The sequence below is a fragment of the Leopardus geoffroyi genome, chromosome A2 (genome assembly GCF_018350155.1).
Source record: "Leopardus geoffroyi isolate Oge1 chromosome A2, O.geoffroyi_Oge1_pat1.0, whole genome shotgun sequence".
In the NCBI taxonomy this organism is placed as follows: Eukaryota; Metazoa; Chordata; class Mammalia; order Carnivora; family Felidae; genus Leopardus; species Leopardus geoffroyi.
The window spans coordinates 7,470,948-7,488,823 of record NC_059331.1 but is presented as its reverse complement, the minus strand read 5'-3'; the positions used below and the strand labels follow the sequence as shown (position 1 = coordinate 7,488,823).

General features: G+C 53.7%; 1 protein-coding gene across 2 annotated transcripts in view; it reads left to right on the top strand.

The window, feature by feature from the left end:
• OLFM2 (olfactomedin 2) overlaps positions 1-16,938 on the top strand; it is a 62,049-nt gene extending 45,111 nt beyond the window's left edge. For both annotated transcript variants that reach the window (XM_045491826.1, XM_045491825.1), the window contains exons 2-6: positions 11,978-12,127; positions 13,431-13,577; positions 14,033-14,252; positions 14,585-14,691; positions 15,790-16,938. In XM_045491826.1, coding sequence (XP_045347782.1) covers positions 11,978-12,127; positions 13,431-13,577; positions 14,033-14,252; positions 14,585-14,691; positions 15,790-16,467 — 1,302 coding nt within the window. In that variant the 3' untranslated portion in view covers positions 16,468-16,938. The remainder of the gene's footprint in view (positions 1-11,977; positions 12,128-13,430; positions 13,578-14,032; positions 14,253-14,584; positions 14,692-15,789) is intronic.
• The last annotated feature ends 938 nt before the right edge of the window (positions 16,939-17,876 follow it).

Here is a 17,876-nt window from a genome sequence, read left to right as displayed (position 1 = left end):
TGAGAGAGAGAGACAGAGCGTGAGAGGGGGAGGGATACAGAGAGAAAGGAAGACACAGAATCTGAAGCAGGCTCCAGGCTCCGAACTGTCAGCACAGAGCCCGACGTAAAGCTCAACTCACGGAACCGTGAGATCATGATCTGAGCCGAAGACAGCCGCTGAACTGACTGAGCCACCTAGCCACCCGTGAGATTCTAATTAAGCTTCCTGGGCCTGGGACCGAGAGGACATCAAAGTGTGGATGATTCCAGGGCCCCAACCCCCCACCCTGCCCCTGCCAGAGGCCCAAAAGCCGGGGAGGAAGAAGCAGAGAAATCGAGTGACAGATCTGGGAAGGAAGAAACCCATCCTGCTATAAAGATCTCTCTCACTTGCCTTGAAAAACGAGACATCTGATGCAAATGTAGCCGCTTCTATTTGGTACAAAACCCCCTAAATATTAAAGAAATAGATCCTTGATGTCTACAAAGAAAGGATCAAAAAGGAACCCTTCTGAAGAGAGAAGAGCTTTTATTTCGCTCTGAACTTTTCTACATCTAGCCTCTGGCAGGGATGCCTACAGAACACGGGGTGTGGGAGAATAAAGAAATGATTGCCATTCATGTATTCATTCATTCAGGAAGTGTCTGTGAAGCAGCTACTGTGTGCCAGGCATCGGGCTGTGTGCCAGGAAACCACAGGGAGAAATCAGGACCCGGTTTCTGCCCTTCAAAGCACAGGGGCATGCGCAAAGTCCTTGACCACTAGTCCTCAAAACTGGCAAGGTCCTGAGAAACAGGGAAAGACCGAGAAACTATCACAGAACGGAGGAGATGACGGAGCGGTGATAACAACGTGAGACTCTGGGCCAGAAAAAGGACATGAGTGGAAAAACTAGGGAAATCCAATAAAGCCTGGAGTTTAGTTGTAGTGACGCACCAGGGTTGGTTTCCGTCGTTGTGACGGGTGTACCGTGGGTATGTAAAAGGTTAGCATCGGGGGGAATTGGGTGGGTGGCGGGCATGTGGAAGCTGTCTGTCCTGTCTTCACAACTTTGCTGTCAATCTAACATTATTCCAAAATTTAAAAAAAAAATTAAAAATAAGTCAGCAGGGGACATGGAACTATTCTAGAACATTGCTGGTTCTGTGGGTTGATATAAAAGGTCCTACCGACTGGGCACACACAATATGCCAGGCACTGTGGTTGACTCTTGACAGGTACTAACTCCTTGTCCTGATGACAACTGTGTGAGGCCTGGCTTTTATGATCACAATGTTTAGATGAGAAAGCAGAGAGGTTAAGGAAGGCACAGAGGGATTGGGCTGCTTGCCCCAAGCCACACAAAAAGGAACAGATCCGAATTTGGACTGAACCAGCCTGTGTTGTAAAACTCTATGGCTGCCTGTATTAACACGTACTAATTGTATTACATGTATTAACTGAGCAGCTATTATTCTCTTGAGGGTCTGACTAAAGAAACAAATCTTTGAGGGATTTTATGGATTTTAATGTGGGGAATTGTTTACAAACATGGTGCAAGAGATACGAAACTAAACAAGGGATGGAGATGAAACCCAGAGATTAACAACAGCAGACAGCCTCTATCCCCCAGGACTTGGCGTCAAGTAGAAAAGGTGATACAAACAGAGCTTGGGAGTGGAACTGTTGGTGGAAGCTTAAGCCACAGAGAAGATGTAGCTATGGCTATAACACAGGAGGCAGCAAGGGAGAAAATACCCCTGCTTATCCCTTTGTCCCGCCCTCAGATCATCCATGAATTCCTTCCATTGGCTGCATCTTCCTGGAAGCCAGAGGGCAAGGCAGTGTGGGAAATGTAGTTCCCAACCATACAGAGCAGGGGCAGTCATCAAGCAGCTTACGCTTAAGTGTGTTTGTGTGTGTGTGTGTGTGTGTGCGCACGTGCGTGCACTCAAGGGTCAGAGGACATTTTTAATCTCCATTTTACAAATGACAGAGGCCAAGTGATCTGCTTAAGAACTCACAAAAACTCAGGGGAGGCTGAGAATTCATCCAGGCTTGACGGGGCAGGACTAGTGACTAGCTTTATATGGAGGGCACCTGGAGCTATGCAGGGTTCAATGTGGAGGTGACCTGTTGAAAGCCAGCTCTGGCTTCTCTGGGGAGAATGGATCAGAGGTATAAGTCTTGAGGCCAAGCTTCTATGGAGGGAGAGACTTTTCTTCCCTGAGCATAGTGACTAAGCAAGTATTTGAGAGTCTGAGAGGCCAGCATCCAGATGCAAGCTTGGATACTTACCAGCCCTGTGAGTTTGGACATCTGACTTTCCTCTCTGTGCCTCAGTTGTTCCATCTGTAAAATGGATCTGGTGTTGGTGCCTACCTCATTGCATGAGGGGAGGCTATAAGGACTTCATTTTTGTAAAGCAGCTTAGACGAATGTCTTAGTCTGTCCGGGCTGTGTAACACAGGAAGTATAGATGCAGGGGCTTAAGCAACCAACAGTTACTTGTCCCAGTTCTGGAGGCTGGGAAGTCCATCAAGGTGCCTGCGGATTCGGTGTCTGATGAGAGCCAGATTCCTGGCTGATAGACAGCATCTTCTCGCTGTGTCTTCACGTGGTGGGAGGGATAAGGGAACTCTCTGGGGTCTCTTATCAGGGCACCGATCTCCCTCCCATAGGGCTCACCTTCAAATACCTTCACACTGGGGGTTAGGTTTCAACATATGAATTTTAGGGAGACAGAGAGACGTTCAGCCCATAGCAAAGGGCACGCTCTACAAGAGTTAAATAAACTATGAAACCTCAGTGGCTGCTCCTCTCCTTCACCCATTCCACGATTTAAATCCCATCTCTCGGGGCGCCTGGGTGGCGCAGTCGGTTAAGCGTCCGGCCTCAGCCAGGTCACGATCTCGCGGTCCGTGAGTTCGAGCCCCGCGTCAGGCTCTGGGCTGATGGCTCGGAGCCTGGAGCCTGTTTCTGATTCTGTGTCTCCCTCTCTCTCTGCCCCTCCCCCGTTCATGCTCTGTCTCTCTCTGTCCCAAAAATGAATAAACGTTGAAAAAAAAAATTTTAAATCCCATCTCTCTACAGCCAGCATCCAAATGCACATCTCGGACCAGACTCTTGATTGCCACCCCCCCCATCTGCCCCTCCCCCTGCCACAGACCCCCTTCTCCAGCCTTTTCTATCTCAGTAAATGACACCCCCACCACCCACCCTGTTGTTCGTCTCCCCCATTTTCCTTCCACCCTCAGCAAATCCTGTGAGCTCTGACTTGTCTGTCCCCATGACATCTACCCTGGGGAAAGCTCTCATCATGGCTCACCTGAACAACTGTGCAGTGAGCAGCAAGTTCAAAGGCCCTGGGGTGATAAAGACTCCGGAGTCATTGAGGATCTGAAAGGAGGCCTGTGAAACTCAGCAGGCTTAGGAGGGAGTTGGTTCCCTCCCAGAAAGCTCTCTTCAACTAGGGTGTTCTTGAGTGTTGGGGGCGGGGTGGAAGGGACTTACAGTTTCTCAAAGCAAGCTTCTCTGATGACTGGCATGACCCTTGTATGAGAACTTGTAGCCTTGATGCAAACCTCTGTCCATAAGCCCTACTTTTAGGTCTGTCTGCAGGGATTCATGGTGGTTCCAGCACAGTCTGGGCCACACTCGGAGGGAAGGGGCTGAGTTTGTAAATACTTGCACCATGCAAGCCTTCCTTGGACTTGAGTGGGGGAGGTCAGTCGAACGGAGAGACCTGTGTCTCTTCCTGTATTTCCCAAGAAAGGCTATGTCATTGATGATTGGTCCACACTGACACTATGATGGCAGAGCCCGAGACGTCCTGGAACATAAGTCCTGGCTTGACAGGGGCTCCAGGGGTGCTGAGGGCCTCCTGCCAAGGCTTGGGGGCCTTCCGAGGGTAAGAGGTTGTGCTGTGCTCCCGGCTTGGATAGCCTCTCAGGACAAGGCGGGTTAACTGCATTGAGAGTGAGTGAATGAATGAATGAGCTCATAGTCACCACCAGCCACAGGCTGTCACCGGCAAAGCCCCAGCTGCTTAGGCTGCGGAGACCCAGCTGGCATAGGTGAGCTGATAATGTCCTTAACACCTGTCACGCTTATCACTCGGGGGGGGCATTTGCCCAATACCTCGGGGTCTGACAGGAGCAGTCTGCTATTATCTCAAGCCCTCCAAAGGGACGTGGCCCCTGTCATGGCTCAGACGTGGCAGACAGGCATGTCCCTGATTATTCATCACGGCCCTTCTGCCATCGCGGCCGTCAGGGAGAAGCCATGCCTGCTTCTGAGCCTGCCTGGTGTCTCTCTCCAGCCTGACATCACCAGATCCCTGATCCCTCCCTAGGACAGACGGAAGCTAGTTTGGTGGCAGAAGGGGGAATGGATGGTGGACCTATCAAGAAGTTTGCTCTCTGTCCCGCTGGCCAACCACTGTCCGATTATCCAATGAACATTCAGTGTGCCAGGCCCGGGGGCTGCAGTTGATGACAAAGCAGACAGAATTCTCCACCCCCATGCCGGTTCCCGTGCAGGGGCAGAGGCAGGCTTTGGGCTAGTGGTCACGCCCGTGAGGTCCTAATGGCCATCGGGCTCAGGCCCTGAAGGAGGACTGAGAAGGTGCGACGTGGAGGTGTAGACCGTGGAGTCAGATGGCCTGCGTTTGAAGCCCAGGACAGTACCAGAGACTGTGACGCTCTGGGGAAGAGATTTGAACCCTCTGCCCCAGTTTCTTCCCCTTACCAAAGGCAGAGAACGGCAGTGCCTGCTGGTCACCTACTTACAAAGTCCCTAGAACGATGCTTGACATAGAGTAAGAAGCAGAAATGTTAGGGAAAGCCAGCGCAGGATGCCTTGAGAGGTGGGTGACATGGGGCAGGGACAGCGAGACTGCTTTTGGAAGAGACATTTATGCGACAGCCCCAGGAACGGGAAGAGTTAGCCCGGCTGTGAGATGGGGCAAGAGTGTTGATGGCAGCGGGTCCCGCCAGGGCGAAGGCCTGGAGGCGGGAAAAACAGGGTGTTCGGGCAAGACCAGAGGACGGGCCAGAGACAACGGCCGTGTCACCTTGTTGCTTGCTGGCGTAGGAGATGCTCCAGGACAGGGGGCCGGCTGAGCCACATGGGGACGAGGACGGGGCAAGTGTCTCTGCCCATCTTCCATGGGGCTCACTCCTCTCCAACATCGGCCTTTCAACTCTTCATCATCCTGCAGCCTCCGCCCCAGCTCCACGGGACTCTCCCGAGTTCTTCCGGATCATCTCGGTTCAGTGCCTGCATCAAGGTCAGGCCATTTTGACTTCAGGAAGCTAGCAAATTGGCTTTAGAGTCATGAGGGTAATAATAATAAATGCAAACACATAGCACTTACTACGTGCCGATGACTGTTACCAGTTGCTCGCACAAAAAGCATTAATTCATTCACGCTTCCCACGAGCCTTACGAGGTAGGTACAATTACCGTGTCCATTTTCCAGATGAGGACACAGAGGCTGTGCATTTAACAGAGGTTAAATGACTTGCCCAGGCCAGACAACAAGCGAGTGGCCAAGTCAGGACATAGACCCAGGCAGCCTGACCCCCGGACTCTGCGGTCAACCACCTGGCTCTTCTCTACCATCCGAGTGGGAGTAAGAAACAGCCAAAGGAAATGAGTTGTTTCTGGATAAGTTTTGTTTTGTTTTGTTTAAGATTTTATATTTTTTTAAGTAATCTCTACACCCGACACGGGGCTCGAACTCACAACCCCGCGATCAAAAGTTGCGTGCTCCATGGACTGAGCCAGCCGGGCGCCCCTGTCGTGAGGTTTTTTAACTGGAAAAATATGCAATGTGATATTAGTTTCAGGTGCGCAACAAAGCGATCTGATGATTCTATACATTATGCAATGCTCACCCCGAGAAGTGTAGTCCCCATCTGTCCCCATCCAACGTTGTTGCAGTATATTGACTACATTCCCTGTGTTGTACTTTTCATCCCTGTGACTTATTTATTTTAAAACTGCAAGTTTGTGCCTCTTGATCCCTTCACCTATTTTGCCCACCCTCCCTTCCCCGCCCCCCCCCCCCCCCCCCCCCCCCCCCCCGCTCCTCCCCAGTGTAAGAATGTTGTCTGGAAAGATCCTGATGCCATCACAGGGACTCCTTTTTGGGAGGATCGTGGGAGAGATCCTTGCCTGTTCTTGGGACCGAAAATAGTTAAGCTCGCTGCTAAGCAGCTGGTGTGCTTTTGTTTCAGGACACTGGGAACCGCATAAATGACCAGCTTTCCCTTTTTGAGCTGGCTGCTAAGGAACCTAGAGCCAAATTTATGGCTTGACCATATGCTGGTTGTTCGGGTTTTAAAGGGATGAGTTTTTCTTAGCCTAATTTTTGGCTCTGTCTGCCTCCCCACTTTTCTCTTTCTTCCTCGTCTCCGTTGCAAAAAAAAAAAAAAAAAAGGGGGGTGGGTGGGGGGGAGGAGGTTGAAAAATCTTTCCAAGACCAATATGTGCTCACTGTAGGAAACTTAGAAGATAAAATCAATCTGAAGATGACGATAAAAATCCCCGCTGATCTCCTATTTTCACGGCTGCATAGTATTCCCTCCTGCGCATACACCTTACGTTTTGAAATCAAGCCCCCTGCCGTCAAAGAACTGCAGGGAGAAAATTCCAGGTGTCCAATTTTAAATTTTTTTTTTCAACGTTTATTTATTTTGGGGACAGAGAGAGACAGAGCATGAACGGGGGAGGGGCAGAGAGAGAGGGAGACACAGAATCGGAAACAGGCTCCAGGCTCTGAGCCATCAGCCCAGAGCCCGATGCGGGGCTCGAACTCACGGACCGCGAGATCGTGACCTGGCTGAAGTCGGACGCTTAACCGACTGCGCCACCCAGGCGCCCCCCAGGTGTCCAATTTTAAACAGCGCTTTAAGGAGCATCGTTGCAGCAGTCATGTGCTTGTCCACACGGTTCCCCTGGGCCAAATTCTTAGACTCGGATTGGCTGGGTTAAATACACAAGGAGAAACCTGGAGGCTGTCGCTCTGGATTGGCAGACGGCCCTCCAGAAGCATCTAATTCCTACTCTCCTATCTAATTGGAGCTATCGTGTGGTGGTTTACATACCCTCGTAAACCACTTGCAGTCCCTCTCTGGAACAAGGCAGGGTACAAATAAATATATATGCCCCAAGCCACTTCTGCCTCCTGATTAAATTACCCGGCCTCAAATGCAATAATATCCTTGTCTTATTAAGAGGCAGCCGCTAGCTCTGTTCCTGTTGGGTAAACCCCGGTAGCCAGTGCTCCACGGATGGCTGGCCCGGGATCCTGTAAGCGATCCTTCTGCCCCTGGAGGAGCCAGGAATTGTTTTTGAACCAAGATGTAAGTGGCAGAGCCGTAGGCCGCGATGATGAGCCAGGGTGTGACAGCGAGAGGAGTTTTTCCTGCGTGTCAATCCTGGACCTGTCACGGGGGACTGCTGCTTTAATTGGGGCGCAGCATCCTTGGTGAAAGTATTTGAAAAAATCGCAGCCAGAAAAGACGATTTGAGAGGTGGCTACTTGAGCGCATAGCTTACCCGCTTAGAGCCCATTAGCAGGAATATTAAACTCAGTACCAGCAGCTCGGCCAAGAGAGCAGCTGGCTTCTCCAGTACATTTGCCCCCGCAGTGGTGAGACAGGCCGCCTGACTGGAGGTTTCTGTACCTGGACGGTTCCTGGGCTCGCACACCTGCTGTTACAAGCATTTTTCTTAGGGCAGGCCCTTCTCTACCCCTACGACTGTGCCCTCCACAAGTTCATGACCGCGGTTCTGAGCTAAACCCAGTCTGAGAGAGCTGGCATGCGGACTCTCAAACAAGGAGCCTTCCAGGACTCCAGTGGGTCCCGGGGACATGAACTTGACTGCGTATTTGAACTTGAACCCGCCAGGCAAAAGTCCGGGTCTCTGCTGTGCGGAGACTTGGCAGCCGAGCCTCAGGCATTTAATTACATTGCTGCAGAGAACATTTCAGCGAGGTGCGTCCAGCGCAGACAATTATTTTAGGAAAGCCGTGGAGGCCTTCCCTCCTTGCCACTTAAATCTTGCTTCTCTTTTAGAATTCAATATTTCATATGTTGAGAGAAAATGGCTTGTTTGCTTCAAAGGACACACTAGGAATTGCAGAAAGGAGATGTTAATTATGTTGAACCGGCTGCTTTGTCTCTGCACAAATGAGAATCTTAGGAGGGGGGTGTTGTCCAAATGGCTTGGGGATCAGAGCCAGGGGAACATGGATGGGGGTGCTTAGTCTCAAGTCCTTCCTTCCTTCCTTCCTTCCTTCCTTCCTTCCTTCCTTCCTTCCTTCCTTTTCTTGTTTCATTGTAAAGAACTAGACTTGTCATGAAAGGAGACAAGGCTAGTTTCACATTCTCCTGGAACCAAGGGACAAGGTGTTCTTGAACCGCCCTTCCGGTCCCAGGTCAGGCTCCCTGCAGAAGCAGAGCTGGTGGGGAGGAGTTGAGCGTTAAGTATCCACCTGGGGGGTGATGCCGGGAGGAACCAGTAGGAGAAGTGAGCCGGGAAGTGAAGGACTCCCGTGCAGGGTGAGCTAAGGAACAGGGTGTCCCCGTGGGCACCTGGGACACAGCCCTGGAAAGCTGCCTGCGGCATGCATCTCAGAGCTCTCCTACGGGACAGGCCAGAGGGCTACTGGTCTCTGTCACTGGCTCCTATGTGTGGCCTCGTTGGGGACTGCTGGTGGGAGGGGCTCCTGCTGCGTGCCCAGTGCAAAGGCAGAGCAGGCTGGGACTTACATACAGAGGAAGCCTTTGCAGTGGGGGATTCTGGTGTTTCTGTAGTTAAGGCCTGGGAGGCTTGAGTGTTGGCTTCCCGCCCCCTCCGCCCCCCCCCCCCCCGCAATCATACCTGCATGCAAGGAAGGCTGGGTGACTTCACTGCTCCATGGGGGAGGCGTGGACTGTTAAAAAGGGGGATTCCCCCCAGGGGCGCCTGGGTGGCTCAGTCGCTTAAGCATCTGACTTTGGCTCAGGTCATGATCTTGTGGTTTGTGGGTTCGAGCCCCGCGTCGGGCTCTGTGCTGACAGCTCGGAGCCTGGAGCCCGCTTCGGATTCTGTGTCTCCCTCTCTCTCTGCCCCTCCCCTGCCTGCTCTCTGTCTCTCTCTTAAAAAATAAATTAACATTGGGGTGCCTGGGTGGCGCAGTCGGTTAGGCGTCCGACTTCAGCCAGGTCACCATCTCGCGGTCCGTGAGTTCGAGCCCCGCGTCAGGCTCTGGGCTGATGGCTCGGAGCCTGGAGCCTGTTTCCGATTCTGTGTCTCCCTCTGTCTCTGCCCCTCCCCTGTTCATGCTCTGTCTCTCTCTGTCCCAAAAATAAATAAACGTTGAAAAAAAAATTTTTTTAAATAAATTAACATTTAAAAAATTTAAAACTAAATAAACATTCAACAAGGGGGACCCCCCCCAACTTCAAAAAGCATGTACATAAATAAGGCACAAAGAATATCTAATTACAATCATTTCAGATGGCGTTTATGAATGGCTTACTTTTCTTATAAATTAGTGGGGGAGTCAGGCTCATCTGTACAATTACATCAGTCACTCACTTTACAATAAGCTTTAAAAAAAAAAGACTTCACTGAGTGGGAGAGAAAAAGGTGGGCTATTAGCTGGTGTCTCCAAGATTGCTCGTAACTCACGGTCTGGCTTATCTCTGCTACGGCTCGTGGGAACAGCTTCTGTGGGGCGATCAGTTAACAGCTGTCCAAATGAACAATTATTGGGAGGCTTTGTTTCTCTGTAAAACACTTGGGCTTTATGAGGACTTTTTCCGGGTATGTAGGAACGCATCCTGGATAGGACCACAGTCTTTCATTTCCCGCCTCTACGGCTACCACCCATCCTTGTTCGCCGGGACCGATGCAGTCTCATTTGCCCTGGTCTTCTGCCCTGGCCCCCCCCCGCCGTCTGTCCCCAGCAACCGCCCCCCCCCCCAACCACCTGTGTCTGTGAACACCTGAGTCAGGTGACATCCCTCCTCATTCAGAACCCTCTGTGGCTCCCACCTCACTCAGAGGAAAAGCCAAAGTCTTCCCCACCAACCCACAGGTCCTGAAGATGCGGTCCTGCCCCCTCCCTGCTCTCACCCCCCTCCTCACCGCCTTTCGCACTCTGCTTCAGCCACGCCGGCCTTTTCCGTGTGCCCCGAACCTACCAGGCATGGCCGTGCCTCAGGGCCTTTGCATTGCTCTTATCTCTGCCTGGAACCTCCTTCCTGAGATATCTGCATGGCTCATCCCTCACCGGCTTCAGGTCTTGACTCAAACGACACGTTGTTGGAGCCACCCTGACGTTGCAGATTCCCTGTATGGCACTCATCACCCTTTAAATATTTGGCATTTACTTGCCTATTTCTGTCTTTGTCTAATGTAAGCTCCTAGAAGAGCTTTTGTGTTTGGGCATTTTGTTTACTGCTGTGTTTTCAGTATCCAGAATGGAGCCTGACACACAGTAGGAGCTTAACAAGTGTTTGGTCGAACAAAGGAGACCGTACATCCCTGATGAAAACAAAAAGATTGGGGCTTGTGACTAAGTCTGGTATGTTCTGGTGAAACTGCAGGGGGCCTGACCTGGGGGCCACCGTGTTCCATCCTGTGATCACTCACTTCTTTTCGAACCCTGTTGCTCAAACACGTCCGGATATTGATGTGAATTTGTGGTGTCAAAAGTGTCCCCTGTCCTTTCGTTTTCCCCTGGCTCTCTCTGAATGTCCCTTCTCTGAGGTACCTCCTCTGGAATCCCAGCCTGACGAAGACCCCCGTTACTCCCTGCACTTTCTTTGGAGCATTGACTGCAGTGAATGGTTCCAGAAGTATCCGTGGATTTTCATGTTTGATGTCTGTTTCCTCCATCCATGGACAACGGGCCAGATATGTTTTCTTTACCCCTCTTTTCCTAGCCCTATCCCAGACCCTATGCCAGGCATAAAATAGGCACTCACTAGGTATTTTCTAATAAGTGTAGAAAATTTTGTAGTTCCCTGAAGCACATTAGCATGTCAAAGGCTCTGATAAGTCCTGCATCAAAGGACTCCGTTTCACGGAGCAACGCACAAATTTATTTGATCACTGAGCACGCCTGGAAAGATTGCTGGTGTTCTGAAGGAGCATGGCTCAGGAAACACAGCCGTGCCTGATCCCTGAATTATATGAGCATCATAAATTGACCTGAAATTTATTTTTTTTCCGTTTTTTAAAAAAAATTTTTTGAACGTTTTTTTATTTTGTTTTTGAGACACACAGAGAGAGAGAGAGACAGGGCAGGAGCGGGGGAGGGGCAAGAGAGAGAGGAGACACCGAATCCGAAGCAGGCTCCAGGCTCTGAGCTGTCAGCACAGAGCCCGACGTGGGGCTTGAACTCAGAAACTGCGAGATCATGACCTGAGCTTGAAGTCAGACGCTTAGCCGACTGAGCCACCCAGGCGCCCCGACCTGAAGTTTAATTTAGGAGTCTGAAGTGATGCCTTCTATTCAAGGGTTTGGAAGTCTCTGTGAGGATTCTGTCGCCCTCTCGCCATTACCTTATCTGGGCTTCTCAGGAGCAGGGGTGGAGGGTGGGGATGGCAACAGTATATCCAGAGTCCGTGTGTCACAGTGGGCTGGGAAAGCAGAGAGGGAGCTCCAGGTTTGGGGATCAGTACAAGTGGGTCTGCGTCCCACTGACGGTTATGGAGGCAGTGCTGTGTGTATGCGAACACGTGTGCGAGGATGAATTCCTGTCTTGTGGAAGGGCTCGAATCCCACAACTCCTTGCCGCGTTCCTGAACCGCCCCCCCCCCATACCTGTCTCATCATCTGGCAAATGGGTTTCCTTGAGGAGGGATTGAGATCACATGCACCAGGCGCTCAGCACGTGGTCCAGCACATTCCAGGGCATCTGTCGTTTCCCTGGGTCCCCTTTCTCCCCCAGCATGGGCCGGGGGAATCCCCTATCGGGCTCCTGCTCTCTGACCCCCCGACTTCCCTGCAGACCCTCTTCCAGAGCCCCGAGGAGGGCTGGCAGCTCTACACCTCGGCCCAGGCGCCCGACGGGAAATGCATCTGCACGGCTGTGATCCCCGCGCAGAGCACCTGCTCCCGCGATGGCCGGAGCCGGGAGCTGCGGCAGCTGATGGGGAAGGTAAGAGCAGACCGTGAAAAGCGCTCGGGTCCCACCCTGCCCTCGGCCCCCGTCCAGGTCAGCCGGGGCCAGATCCAGCCATCCAGATTGTTCAGAGCTGGTGGATAACCCGGCTGCCCTCCAGGTGGATATTTTCTTCTTTGGAGGCGAAGCTGAGCGTTGTGTGGGGAGGCAGCATCCGAGTTACCAGACTCGCCTGCTAAAAAAGTGTCTTGTGTGTCCCTTGGGGAGGGGTCTCACCCTCCAACCCCAAGAGGTTTATGTAAGATTCCATCCCCTTGTGATTGGGGCTGATATAAAACAGTCCCCATTCAACCTCCCCCGCCCCCAGGATGCTCTGATGCCCTTTAGGGACTGACTGCTGTCCCTTGATAGTATCCAGCTGAACTGCTCACTAGTCAGCTCCGATGTCAGTGTTGAAGGGGACCAGTTACCTCTCGTCATCACCCTATAGACGAGGAAGCTGAGGGTTTCATAGAGAACGGAAGAGACCCTGGTCAGCACTGGAGTCTCCCGGCCACTAACCCTGCAGGATCCTGGCCCTGCCCGCGACACCGGAACTGCCCTCCCCGCCAGTTTGGGACATCCGTGTGGCATCCCCTGATTGTTGACAATGGCGTCGGGGTGGGCGTCAGGCCGTTAGGTTTCTGAGACCTTCCAAGTGTCACGTGAACAAGGGGTTCAGGAGAGTGTGTGTTGTGACAAGCAGCCAGGATCGTCTCTGAGTTCACCTTAGGCGGGGAGAAGTGGGAGCTGGGGGTCCTCATTCTGGGTTAGGAGAGGCTGGGGCAAGGGAAGCTGGAAAGTACTTGCTGAGCGTCTAGTTTAGGCCAGCGCCGGGCCCCGCTGATTTAGCTGTGGACAAGCTAGACGCGGGGCCTGCCTGTGAGGACCCCACTGAAGGAGGCAGAGGACTGGAGCTGGAGTCTGTGAGAGGAAAGGGGGCTGGTGGCCGCAGTGGGAGGACATGAAGAGGAGGCGGGTGAGGAGGGGGGACCAGCCCACAGGGCCTGCAGGGGAGGGTGATCCCGTGTTCCTTTCGCAAAGCTCCCTCTGGCTGCCGTGTGAAGAACTGACTGCTGGGGGCCACGGTGCGAGCAGGGAGACAGGGAGGCAGGGAGGCAGGGGAGAGAGGTGGGAGCTGACGGATCGCCTGGGCGTGTCATTGGGAGGTTGCCGGTAAGAGCAGGGGAGGCGGTTGGCTGGGTGTTTGGCCTCTGGCTCCGGCAGGCCCGGTCTGTGGCATCTCAGGGGGGCGGGGAGGGCAGGAGTCGGGCTCTCCCTAACCCTCCCAAGCTCCTAGGTCCAGAACGTCTCCCAGTCCATGGAGGTCCTTGAGCTGCGGACGTACCGTGACCTCCAGTACGTGCGCAGCATGGAGACCCTCATGCGAAGCCTGGACGCACGACTCCGGGCGGCCGATGGGTCCCTCTCGGCCAAGAGCTTCCAGGTGGGTCCTTCTGGGTCAGGTCAGGAGCCGAGGAAAGAATTGGGATCAGCGCCCATTACTTCTGAGAGTAGTCATGTCTGAGGAGGACCAGGGGTAGGCTGGGATCTAGGGTCTAGTAGGGACCAAATGTCAAGAGCCAGGGGTGCATCAAAGATAAGGGGTGAGGGGGTGCCTGGGTGGCTCAGTCGGTTAAGTGTCCGACTCTCGGCTCAGGACATGATCTCGTTTTGTGAGTTCGAGCCCCGCATCGGGCTCTGTGCTGAATGCACGGAGCCTTCTTGGGATTCTCTCTCTTTTCCTCTCTGTCGCTCCCCTGCTCATGCATGTGAGCTCTCTCTCTCTCTCTCAAAAAAAAAAAAAAAAAAAAGGCGTGAGGCTATGGGTCAAAGGTTGGGGTCAGGCCTGGGTCAAAGGTCAGGGGCTAGGATCAGTGAGGGTTCCGTGTTGGCGGGCAGGAACTGAAGGACAGGATGTCGGAGCTGCTGCCCCTGAGCTCAGTCCTGGAGCAGTACAAGGCGGACACGCGGACCATCGTGCGCCTGCGGGAGGAAGTGCGGAATCTCTCCAGCAGCCTCGCTGCCATCCAGGAGGAGATGGGCGCCTACGGCTACGAGGACTTGCAGCGGCGGGTGATGGCCCTGGAGGCCAGGCTCCATGCCTGCGCCCAGAAGCTGGGTATGCCTTGACCCTTGACTTTGACCCCTGACTTGCACGCCCAACCCTAATGCCACCCGTGTGCCCAGAAGCTGGACACGGTTTTGACCTCCAACTTCTGAACTTTGACCTTTGACTTCCCTACCCAAGGCCCAGAATAGACCCAGAAACTGGAAATGGCCCTGACTCTTGACTTCCAGTCTCTTACCCTCAACCTGACTCCATCTTGGGACCAGATTTCTGGATCCTCCCTCAGCCCCGGTCCCGGCTCTTCCCGGTTTGATCGAACCACACCGTCCTTGCCCTGCCTCTTCCCATCCTCCACCCTCATCGGCCCTGTTCCTGCCTCCCAGGCTGTGGGAAGCTGACTGGGGTCAGTAACCCTATCACCGTTCGGGCCATGGGATCCCGCTTCGGCTCCTGGATGACCGACACGATGGCCCCCAGTGCGGACAGCCGGGTGAGTGACTGTGCCCACCCCAGGGGTCAGAGCCTGGGGAGACAGCCTGTGACCACCCACAGGTGCCCAGCAATTCCACACCAATTCTTCTCTTGTAGCCTCAAGTGTCGTAAGACCTCCGGGGCCCTTGACCCTCCCCTTGACTGTCTCGTAACCACCAGGTGACCAAGGGCCTTCCAGCCCTGAAAATCGCCAAGTCTGTTGACCTTTGGACTTCTGGTGGCCCCCGTGGTCACGACTGCCCATCACCTCTGGCCCATTAACCGGAACCATCCATTAACTGCCCTAGTGACTGATACTGGTCACGAGGTGGCCACTGAGTGTCCCGGATGAGAGGTGGTGAACAGCCAGTGCCTCACGATGATCACTGGCCTCCCAGGGATTATGGAGGTCCAACCGAGGGGTTAGGAGGTTGGGATGGGGACTCACACTTGGATGTGCATCCCGCTGCCACCAATTCTTAGAGAACCTTGAGCAGGTTCCTTAAGGTCTCTGAGCCTCGATTTCCTTATCTTCAAAATGGTCGTGATGCCGTTGGCATTAAGGGTTTTAATTATTTTTTTTTTTTCAACGTTTATTTATTTTTGGGACAGAGAGAGACAGAGCATGAACGGGGGAGGGGCAGAGAGAGAGGGAGACACAGAATCGGAAACAGGCTCCATAAGGGTTTTAAAGTGCTTATTAGCCCAGCAGTCTGCCCCAGGGAGGGCCATCTCGTGGCTACAGGGGTTGCCCACCGGCAGCGAACGCAACTGACCTCATCACCCGAGGGCTGTCCGGTAACCGCTCACCATCCCGTCTCCGATGGCCGGTGAATTCCTGGGCCCCGAGAGTCACCAGGGGCTGCAACTTCCCCTGATCCTTAGGTAGCAGACACCATCCACTCAGTGTCTGTCTTAAGACCGGTGGCGGGTCCTGACCGAACGATCCCGCTACTGGGGCTCTGAGGGGCCATGAAGGGTCACCGGACATCCCACGGCTGACTGATGGCCACTCAGCGACTGCTGATCCCTGATGACCGTGGGTGGTTCCCGTGTGGTTGCTGGGGCCTTCGGGTCCCTGGCGGTGGTCCCGCAGCGACCAGCGGCTCTCTCGTAGGTCTGGTACATGGATGGCTACTACAAGGGCCGGCGGGTCCTGGAGTTCCGCACTCTGGGAGACTTCATCAAAGGCCAGAACTTTATCCAGCACCTGCTGCCCCAGCCGTGGGCGGGCACGGGCCACGTGGTATACAACGGCTCCCTGTTCTACAACAAGTACCAGAGCAACGTGGTGGTCAAGTACCACTTCCGCTCGCGCTCCGTGCTGGTGCAGAGGAGCCTCCCGGGGGCCGGCTACAACAACACCTTCCCCTACTCCTGGGGCGGCTTCTCGGACATGGACTTCATGGTGGACGAGAGCGGGCTCTGGGCCGTCTACACCACCAACCAGAACGCGGGCAACATCGTGGTCAGCCGGCTGGACCCGCACACCCTCGAGGTCGTGCGGTCCTGGGACACCGGCTACCCCAAGCGCAGCGCTGGCGAGGCCTTCATGATCTGTGGCGTGCTCTACGTGACCAACTCCCACCTGGCCGGGGCCAAGGTCTACTTCGCCTACTTCACCAACACGTCCAGTTACGAGTACACGGACGTGCCCTTCCACAACCAGTACTCCCACATCTCCATGCTGGATTACAACCCCCGGGAGCGGGCCCTCTACACCTGGAACAACGGCCACCAGGTGCTGTACAACGTCACCCTCTTCCACGTCATCAGCACCGCCGGGGACCCCTAGGGGCCGCGGCGGCTCAGGCTGCCACACGAGGGCCGGGGCCCTGCTACCCCACCCGTGTCCCTTACTCTTTGTCTCCGTCCTGCCCTCGCTCTCCCCTGTCCCGTGCGTTTTTTTCCTCTCCCTCCCGTTTGGCCGGGCTTTCGTTCTCTGCCTCCCCGTTTCTCTTAGTGCATTCTGTCTGTGTCTTTTCTCCTTTGTTGGTCTCGAATTTTGATCCTTCACTCTTTCTGCCTTTTTATTAGTGTCCGTCTCTTTTCATTGATCTGACTCTCCAGTTCTTTCCCTGTCTGCCTCTCTGTCTCTCTCTTCCTTCTTCCCCTCCCTCCTTGTTTCCCACTCCTTCCCCACTCCCTCACTCCATGCCCCGCCTCCCTGCCCCCCACTAAGAGTTGAGTGCATGGATCGGTTTCTTTTTTTATTTACACTCGTTCTTTCCGGGTTGCTGGAATAAACGGGACCTTTGACATTTGATGCTTTCGTTGCTCTGTGTGTCCAGACGGGGCAGAGGAGGCCAGGTGGAGGGAGGCTCAGCCTGAGCCTGGAGACCCATCCCAGCTGGGCCCCCCTGTGTCCCATGCCACAAGCTGTCCCAAGCCCAGCCTCGGGGTGCAGCAGAAGGGGGGCACGGCTGGGCGAGCCCTTTGGGAAGACAGGCGAAGAGACCCCCGTCCAAAGTTGCTTTGTTCAAAAACAATTTGTTTCAAAGCAATTTGATTCAAACAACCGAGAATTCTATCACAAAGATGAAAACAGGCCTCAGATGAATATTCTCCATCACTGGTTTTGCATCACTGAGCCATCTGGCAACTTTTTAAATGTGTGTGTGTGTGTGTGTGTGTGTGTGTATGAGAGAGAGAGAGCGCGCGCGAGAGAGAGGGAGAGAGATTTTTTCTTTTAACAATTTGGCTGCTTTTAAGAATTTGGGTATGAGAGAGTGGGACACAGTAGTATTTTTCCTTTTCTCTTTTTGCTTTGTGATTTCAAAATCATTTTACATGAGTCGCACCTGTTCCTAGTTCACTGAAAAAAAGAAACAGCCTGAAGGCGCACTGGGTACCTTCAGCCGACACACCCACACCCTACACCTGGAGCCCATTTACCTGGAGGGGGGCTGGGCTAGCGATGGGCCTAGAGCTCCTGGAGGGAAGGATGGGAAAAGCTAGGAAGTATGGGAGGCAGGAAGGGGCATGAGAGGGAGTTGAAGAGGTCGGAGAAGCAGAGGCCCATTCCTTAGGAGCCTCGGTAATGTGACTAAGGGGGGGGGGGTGCCGGGGGGGGGGTGTTGGGGGGTGGCGTGCACAGAAGGGCAAGAACAGATGAGGGCTTTATTTTAGCCAGATCCCTGGTGGCCGAGGTGAGACAGACTGCAGGAGAGGGTAGAGTCACCTCTGGGGCGGGTGATTGGGAAC